The sequence below is a fragment of the Uloborus diversus genome, chromosome 5 (assembly GCF_026930045.1).
Source record: "Uloborus diversus isolate 005 chromosome 5, Udiv.v.3.1, whole genome shotgun sequence".
NCBI lineage: Eukaryota > Metazoa > Arthropoda > Arachnida > Araneae > Uloboridae > Uloborus > Uloborus diversus.
The window spans coordinates 76,485,816-76,495,468 of NC_072735.1; the positions used below are offsets into that span (position 1 = coordinate 76,485,816).

General features: G+C 31.3%; 1 protein-coding gene across 4 annotated transcripts in view; it reads left to right on the forward strand.

Annotated features, from left to right (window-relative positions):
- Positions 1–9,653, forward strand: part of LOC129223343 (bromodomain adjacent to zinc finger domain protein 1A-like) — a 142,800-nt gene that overhangs the window by 111,742 nt on the left and 21,405 nt on the right. For all 4 annotated transcript variants that reach the window (XM_054857912.1, XM_054857910.1, XM_054857909.1 and 1 more), the window contains 3 exons: positions 4,364–4,608; positions 4,948–5,084; positions 5,758–5,987. In XM_054857912.1, the coding sequence (XP_054713887.1) occupies positions 4,364–4,608; positions 4,948–5,084; positions 5,758–5,987 (612 nt within the window). The remainder of the gene's footprint in view (positions 1–4,363; positions 4,609–4,947; positions 5,085–5,757; positions 5,988–9,653) is intronic.

The following is a 9,653-nucleotide window of genomic DNA, read 5'->3' on the forward strand; positions in this document are numbered from 1 at the left end:
TCAGATAGGGTTACTAACTTTAAAATTATCGCCATTTAGCCCCATTTAGCGTCTGGCGTTAAACATTTATAATGACTTGATTAGAAAATATTCTCATCATTTTACCAGCTTGTCAATATTTGCGTTTCTATGGTGCGGTGCGATGTTCAACTGTTATTTTGGGAGAAAATTATATGGGTTTGATTTTTCGATGCTAACAAGGATGATCAACTTTAAATAAACTGTTTTACTTGCCTTTTTTTTTCTTTAGATGTCTACATTTTTAAAAATACAATCTCTTAACATCCTATATAAGAATCATATTTTGTTCATTTTTCAAGCTAACTTCGTTTTATTAGGATGCAAATAAATGAAAAGTCTATTTTTGTTAGAACACGCACTTCAAGTTTTTAAAGCAAAATTCCATTTTCTTTTATGACTCAAAAATTAAAATGCTGAATCAATGGTTTAATTTTATTTTTGCTTTAGCTGTGTCAACAGATATTAATGATATGTTTATCATAGGACTCTAAAATGCAATTTAAAAATAATTTTATCAAAAATTTTTCTTTTACAAGCCGTTTTTATACCTTTGATGCCTTCACTTTGAGAATTGCGATCTCTTTGCATCCGCTATGGGATTCCGATTTTTTGAATTTTTGATGTTTAGTACGCTTTGTTAAGAAGTAAAAAAATAAAATCTATTTTGATTTTTGTTAAAATCACGGAATTTATAAGTTTTAAACGAAATTCTGTGCAATTTTAAGAGTGTCCTGGGTCAAAAAGTTAAATGCTGAACCCCCTCGTCTGAATTTTATTTATTATTTTTTTTTTTTTTTTTTACAATTGTTTTAAATGCTGTACAGAAATATTTCTAGTATAATTTAACATAATGTAGAATGGTAGATAAATATTGCTACTTGAGTTAGCGATGCCGCCCCCCCCCCCCCCCACTAAATACTAGAAAAACACCCCAGAATGATATTCTCAACATAGAAGAGGAAAACTCTCTACTTTAAGTTTAAATGATGTAGTTTGTGCCTGCTCTAAATTCTAAAATTTTGATTTAACAAATTTTTTTTTTTTTTTTTTTTTTTTTTTTTTTTTTTTGCGAAATTATTTTATTTTTCACAAAAATAATTCACTTTTCACAAAATTATTTTATTTTTCACAAAAAACGGACCCTGTGAAAAATCCTGGACAGACCCCTGGAAGATGCAACTTATGAAAAAGATAATTCGTCAAAAAGAAGGATAAATATTAATTCATATATTTTTTTTTAATTTAGCAACAGTGATATTAATTTTGTAATGTATGGAACGATAATATTTGGTCGATATTTATTAATTTTTCTGTTTTATGCTTAATTTGTTTTTCAAAATCATTTATACTATTCATTTTTTGTATATTTATCAATTATTATGAATAATTTGTTTTTTGAATAAACAAATTTTTACTGAAAATTACACTTGAAAATATATATTTTACTAATCCTTAATACTTTGAAGAATGTTTATAAATAAATTGTGTATTGTATCTTGACATACTGTATGATTTGCAAAAGGAAATATAAAAAAATAATGAAGAAATGAAAATCGAAAAACGACATTTTTTAGTTTTTTCCATTTTCCGAATAATTTTTCCACAGAAACATTTTTTTTTCCTTTCACCATACGAAATTCAACCTTTCAACGAATAAAAAGACCACTACTAAAGTTGAATTAACTAAGATTTTAATGTAGAAAAATTTGATTAAATATTAGGTCTGTTTTTCGATTAAAAATTTAAATAAAATCAAAAAATTAATATTTTTTTCCACAAAAAATTCTGTTTATTTAAGACCCTAAAAGCAAACTTTCCACCAAATTTCATGCAATTCAAACAATTTTTGTAATAGAAAAAATTCAAAAACCGAAAAATCGTTTTTTTTCCCCCGTGAAGTTCAAATTTTTTTAAATAAATTTAAATGTGAAAGTTTTAAGTTTTTTTTATTATTTACAGCTTTTACATTTAGCTTTTTTTGATAAAACCAATAGTTTTGCCGTAAATGAAAAAAAAAAAACTTTTTCCAACCCCTAAAATCCACTCCTTCACCCTTATCCAACGAATTCGCTTAAGCGCGAATTTTTCCCTTTATTTATATAAGATTTAATACCCTTTCACGGTGTCAGAATTCTGTATTTATTTTATTTCACTTTTTGCTGTTTTTGAGCTCTTCTGCCCTGGTCTAATGGTTTTTACTACTTCTGGTACGATCTCCGAGGAGGGGGAAAACAAATCTCAAAGTGTACATTTGGAGGTGGCTCAGTCATGGTATGAAGAAGTTTTGCAATGGACAGAAACTATTCCAATACTTTTTGTGCAGACCAGAATGCATTCAGAGAGTAATGTTGATGTACTGAGCAATATTTTTTCAGTAAAAAAAACGCAGTTAGTTACGAGTTTAAGCAGTTTGTTCCAGCAAGATAATGCCTAATTACAGGTTTCTCAAACCTCAAAATGAATTCTTTGTGCTTGTTTTGTAAAATTACTGTACTGGCCAAACAAAAGGCTTGATCTAAGCTTAATGGAAACTTCGTGAGACATTTTGGCACTTGAAGTATGATAAAATGCTATTCAATATCGGAACAAGCAAGAACTCATTTTCTCCATCAAAAAAGCCAGGATAAAAAATTTCCAAGAACATTTTTCAGCTTTCATAACATCATTGATAAAAGTGACAGAAAAAAAGGGGGATATTATTGATTACTACGGGTTTTCAGGGCAAAACGCTCATTGTCCTTATAATTTTGTCCGTTTTTTACAATGAGTTTTTTTTAATGTTCTGCTATTTTTCTTCCTTATAATTCTGACCACCACTGTATTCCTTGACATGAAAAAGATGGTAATGAATCAGTTTATGTAAAATAATTACAAGGAACTGCTGAATCACTCAACTAGAACATTTCTAGAAGATATGATACAGAAACATTGTTATCTGGCAAAATTAGTTTGTACTCTTGGTTTGTGTTTCAGATGTTTTCTTCTTGATATCTGTTTTTTAATTATGCAGTGAACCTTCAATAGTTAAGTTGAAGGGAAAGCGAAAAAAATTTAAGGTATTGAAAATTCAGCTTATTGAAAACAAAAACAAAACTATGGAATAAAAATATACTACCAATTCAGCTCATAAAATTAATAATAATAGAAAAAAATGATAGCATAATGCGTGAAGGAGATTATATATACAGTGGACTTTCTTAAAACACTCTAATGTGAGCACTCCTATATTATATCCCAAAAATATAATCCTAATTTTTCTTAACTGGACTATATTTCAAGATCATGACCTTTATATCAATTTGTATTCAAGACCTTTAAAGTACGATTACCTTCAAGGGTACTTTGCTTAGAATATGCAATTAAAAAAAAAATTTTAAAAATACTTTTTTTTTGTCATGTAAAACTTTTTAAATTAAAAAAAAAGAAGTGTAAGAGTTTAGGTCCTACTGAGTTGAATAAGACAATACTAGCCACCAATCTAAAATTCAGTACCACTATCTCAGTAATTGGTATAGCTCATTAGGCAAAGTACTGAACATAGTCCTTTAAAACAGTAGTACATGCATTATGAAGTCTCTCTCTATAATGAACAAATCCTTAATCTGAACACTTTTTCGGTCCTATGAGTGTTCAGATTAGAGCAAGTCCACTGTAGTTCTTATTGGCTGTCAAGTCCAAAAAGAGAAATTTCAAAAGGTGTCCACAATTTTGTCTACTACTCCATATATTCCATCCTGTATAAAAATTTTTAGAACTTTCACAGTCAAAAAGTTAACCTTACATTTATTTAGCTATATAAACCTGTGAAAGTTAATAGCAGACCTAAGGTTAAGCATGTAAACCTGTGAAAGAAGTGCAATAATAAAGGAACTCTTTATAGAACAGAAGACTGTTAACTAACACCTAGGGACCAGAGCTTTTATGTTATACAGTTTTTGGCATTGTGTAGGCCATTTCACAAATGCCATGAAAGAGAATTTTCCCGCACTTCTGCTAACTTCATGGTTTGCATAACAGCTGCATTTTCAAGGGCTGATTTTTTTTTTTTTTTTGGTACTGTGAAGACTTATATTCATTTAAAAGCTTTGCATTAAGGAGGAAAGATGAAAAACTGCCCCAAAATTTAATTTGCTTATCAATTTTTATGTTTGCAAGGCAAAACAGAGGGCTTTTTCCCAAGCAAAACTTGTTCATTTCTGAAAATTTGGGCGAGTAATAGAAAATTGTGTTCTATAGGTCGGCATTATAATGGTACTCTACTTATCACTACATTTCAGCATTTCCTATTAATATATATGTATATTTCAAATATATAAAATTAAAAGTGACATTTTCGTTGCAGGTTCACCTAATTCCAAAAGCTCAGTTTCTCCCCTTGAGAGGTGGCAAGAGTCATTAATGCAATGTACTAGTGCGTCCCAGTTATTTATGCACCTTGGCACGCTTGAGAGGAGTGTAGCCTGGTCTCGTTCAGTATTGAAAGCTCACTGTAGAATTTGTCGTAGAAGAGGAGATGCAGAGAACATGTTATTGTGTGATGAATGCAATCGTGGTCATCATTTATACTGCTTAAAGCCTCCTTTGAAAGTAAGTTTTACGATTAAATCTTTTAAAAATTTTTTGTTTATTTATGCACAATTATAACTTGTGTATTATAATTGAAACAAAGTGCGAGTGTAGCAGTTTCCCTTTTTGATGCTGAAAAGTTTGAAAAATTGAAGCAAAAAAAAAATTTTTTTTTGCATTGTTTGATTGCCAGCTCTCTCTCCCCCCCTCCCCCTTTATTTAATAGGCAGTGCAGTCGTGTTAGCTTAATTTTGTGTTTGGTACCATATGTGTGTAACTATTCCTCTTATGGACATTTTATTTGCTATAATATGTTTTATAATCCTAATGTATTAAGTTTTCTGGTATGTTTCATTTCAGTCAATTCCCGAAGGAGACTGGTTTTGTGTAAGCTGTAAACCCATCGAAAAACCTGAAACTCCACAGAAAAAACAGCGTAGTAAAACTGAAAGTGACAGCGATACAGATTCTTCTGAAAACGAATCAGATGATGATGGGTATGTAAAGTACTTAAATATTTGTTTTGCACTTGGTGCAAAACAATTAGCACCCTACTAAAACACAATTATGTTTGTAACTAAAAAAAATTGCAGTTTGGCATAAAAGCTTTTAGCAGTACATCGTGAGTCCTTGATGTTTGAATTTAATTACTCTGAATCAGATGTCTGCTATTAGCGTCTTCTTGCGTAAAATTCAATAATTATAAGTAAGGCAAGGGAATTTTAAATATGGTGTATGATTATACTGTTTATTCCTATTATTCTGTTAGATTTGTAAAGTCATGTGTAACTTTTTTTGTTTTTTTGCAGTAATTCCCCTATGCTATATTTCTCTCTTATAAAAAGTTTTTTTTTATACCTATTAGGTGTGTGTAATTCAATTAAGTAATAAGAATTGAAAAATAACATTCTTAAACAAAATTTAGGGCTCAAGTTATAAGCCTTGCATAGTAAAAGTGCCATACCTCTGGTAAAAAAAAAAATTAAGCTTTTTTATTTTTTAAGCATTTAATAACAAAATGTCAGGTTTTTCGAGAATATCCCTAATATTTAATTTGACTCCCTAAATGTGTTATCAAATAGTGTAATACTCTTACTGATTCAAGTTATTCGGTTGAGTAATGTTTTAAAGGATCCATCAAACAGGAAATAAGGTTCATTTTGTTTACAGTGATGAAGAGGAAGAGGAGGAAGAAGGTGAATCTGAAAGTGAGGAAGAGTCGATGGTTGTTCAAGAGGCTTGTGAAGCTTGTGGCGATGTTGGCACCCTTCTCTGTTGTGATAAATGTCCTCTAATGTATCATCCTGAATGTGTTAATCTAAAAAGGATTCCGCGAGGTGAATGGCTGTGTCCTAAATGTGGGGAGAAAGATAAAGCTGTTAGAAAAGCACAAAAGCATCGTAAGTTTTCTTATGTTTTGATCTTGATATGTGTTTGAAGTCACAGTAATTGCTTTCAACTTTGTATGTTCATTTCCAAAGTTTTAGCATAAACTTCATGAACTTCTGTGAAATTAATCTTAATGAGTGAAACTTAATGTAGGAATTTGATTTTGTTTTTAAACATATTTTTACTCATAGATAGTATAGATATTTACCAACTTGTATGAGTTCACTTTTTTTTTAATTCGCTAAACAGTGATAAAATTTCCCATAATCTGAGCTTAAACATTGCAATTTGTTGCAACAGACAGAATTTCAAACTCATTTTTCTGTTCTTATTCGAAGGAACACCATCGAAAATTTTGAAAGGAAAAAAATCTGTTCTTTCTAATGGTATTAACTAAAAGAAGATGCGGGGTGACAAACTTGAGCTACAGCGCTTTGAAAATAAGCTATTTTTACTTGAACGGTTTTGATAGTCACTTTGGATAACAATATCTTTTAGAAAATAGACATTTAAGCTCTGAAAGTATTTAAGCACTTTTATTATACTTGGCCTGATTGTCAGGGAGAAACCTGAGCCCTGGTTTTGCTTATTTCTCTGCAACTAGACCACTTAGAGACTTCGGGGTTTCACTAAATGATTTGCTTAATCTTAAGGTACAATTTAGTGCTAAATATTAAAATTTTAAAATAAAATTATTTCAGTTAAGATGGAAAACAGCAAATTTCATGTAATTTCCCTATTAAATGTGTAACGATAAAACCCATTGTTACAAATTTTGTTGCCTTGCAACAGTAACGTTGAAAGCAATCATAATGATAACTTTGAATCAAGGCTTTTCTGAAGCAAGCATGAAATTAGCAAGCAATAAATCTTAGGCGCCGTCGTGCACATGTCTTCTGAGAGCCTTTATGCCGTGGCGTTCGAGGGAATGGCGTAGACAAATATAATGTATAAAAAGAAATAAGTTCTGCATTTAATCTTATACATTTAAATCTGACCGCATCAATTTATCTATCAATGTCGTTTAAACTCCTTGAGAACAGCTGATAATTGGCTGTCGATCCGGATATCAAAAGATTCAAAAATTTTACTAGGATTATGAATAGCCAAGTTGCATCTTTGTACGACTCTTTAGCTACATTTGGGTATTGTGGTCTTCTCAAAGAAATTTCCCGAAAAACACTATTGTAGGCTATCTTTGGTGATGTTTAGCAGTGGTGGCGACTGAGGTTTACGAGGGGAGGGCAAAACTACTTTTGGGAACTTTAGACTTCACATTAGAATATTTTTGAGTGAGCAAATAGGGCTTCGGAGGCTCTCATCGTTAAATTTTTTGAAATTGTAGTCCGAAAAACACAATTTTAGATTACCTTTTTCAACGTTAGGAGAAAGAGGGAAGTTCCGAAAATTCTTCGAAGTTGAAGTCTGAAAAATGTTTAGGCTCTCTTTAATGATATTAGGGTAAGGGAGAGAGGCTCTTCCCAGATAAGATCCCAAATATGAAGTATTAGAATACAAGCTTAACAGAAAAGGTTCAGGGATTCTCTCCTGAAAATTTTGCGAAAGTTAACTTTCAAAAACCTAATTTCAAGTTATTTTGGGGTGACATAAGAAGACAAGGATTTAGAGGCTTTGCCCCATTAAAGAATCAACTGACTAGGTCCTAAAAACTCAATTTCAGGCTTCTTACGATGACTTGAAAAGAAAATAGGTCTTTTCTTGGAAATTTTTGAAATTGATGTCATAAAAATGAAATTTTACGCTATCTTTACTGATGAAAGGATGAGGTTTTCCTTCGAGAAAAAGCTCCAAACCTAGATAACAAAAATTTAGGCCATCTTTAGAATTAAGAAACAGTGCTCTCCACCTGAAAAATTTCAAAATTTAAGTCCAAAAATTCAATGCTATAAGTAACTTTTGGTGACAGGGAGGGGAAAAGATCGGTGGCTCTTCCTGAAATTTTCCTAAACTAAAGATAAAAATGCAGTTTTAGGTACTGCATATGCATACACATATGCAAGAGCAAGCGTACATGTAATTTTATTGCTTTGTGGGGGTGTGGTTATGATCCCCTAACCCAGTGGTTGGAAGTAGCGCGCTACAAGTAGCGACGCTGCTGTAGTAGCTAGATTTTTTAGTAGTTTGCAGTGTAGCGCACTACTTTTTTAAAAAAGTACAGTAGCGAGTAGTTCGCTGTAGCGATTTCTGGAAACTACTTTTGAATCAAGTTTTAAAAAAAAACGCATTTTCAAACGAATCTGGCTGGTGCAAGTCTTACGCGAGTAAAAGTTGCACCAATCAGATTCGTAAGACTGAAAAATTCGAGCTGACCTCTAACATATAATTTTGACGTCATGTGTTGTATCCGTTTCACACCATTACTTTGTTTGGCATAGAAACTTTCACATTTTCCCAATATTCACCTTGAATAGAGCATGGCTTAAAAAGAAAGAAACGATTTTTTTCCCGTTTCCTGCAAACTTTGCCCGTTAAGCAAAAAGCTTTCCGTATTAATGCCATTTGCACATGCAGTCGAACTAATATTTAGTACCCAAGAAAGAAGGTGATATAAGCCCTGCGCTTCCGTTAAGAAAATTTTCGTGTAGCGGGTGAGGAATTCGTGTCGGCTGCAAAATTCGTTCCTCGAGTAAAACTCGCTCTATATAGACATTTCGCGTTAGTCGAATTGCGTTGTAGCCCTAGTCCACTGTTGTTAAAAATTGCACATTGAAGTAAAGTAATCATTTTTAGTTATGTTTCATGTTTCGGATAATTAGTAGTACCGATTGGGATATTTTTCATTTTTCTTTATTTTGTCTTTTTTACTGATTGAGTGTTGATATATTAACATATTAAAAGTCAATTATTAAATGTTGTGAGTTTTTGAGGTTATTGCAAAATAGAAAAATGCTGTTATTTCATTTTATCAGGGGCATAAGAAAAGAGATGGTGTCCAGGTCTGGAACCATAGCTTGAAGCTCAAAAGCAATCAATTCCTATGAAATAACTAATGTTATCCTATGAATCCCTTACTATGAAATATAAGTTCCTTTAAAATTAACTCATATAATGAAAATTTTAGTTTTTCTCTTTTGTTGATGCACTTCATCATCTAAATCAATTTTATGTATATGTATGTCTAGTCTATGTAAAATTTAAATTAAATTACGATTGGATTTATCTCAATTTCAAGTAGCTGAGTTGCTCTTCTTGAATGAAATACTATTTACTGTCAGGAAAGGATTAAAAATTTGAAGGTTGAACTCCTTCCACTTTTAAATCCTTTCTTGCAGGGAATATTCGTGCAATTGGTAAAAAATGTTTCGATTGACGAATCGTTTCAGTAAAGGAAGAAAGAATAAATAATTTATAGCAATATTCCATTTTCAAATAAGCCAATATATCAATCTGAAAATTTTGTTAATTTTTTCATTCAATCTCAAACGGTGTGTATGTGTATGTTATTTATTTATTTAATTTTTAAAAAGTAGCAAAGTAGCGACTACATTTCAAAAGTAGTTTGTAGTTGCTACATTTTGAAAAAAGTAGTTGTAATTAACTACATTTGTGTTAAAGTAGTTGTAGTTCGCTACAAAAAAAATAGTTTTTCCAACCACTGCCCTAACCCCCTAACTATGCTACTGTACCCACGTTCTTACACTCTTGATAAAGCAATT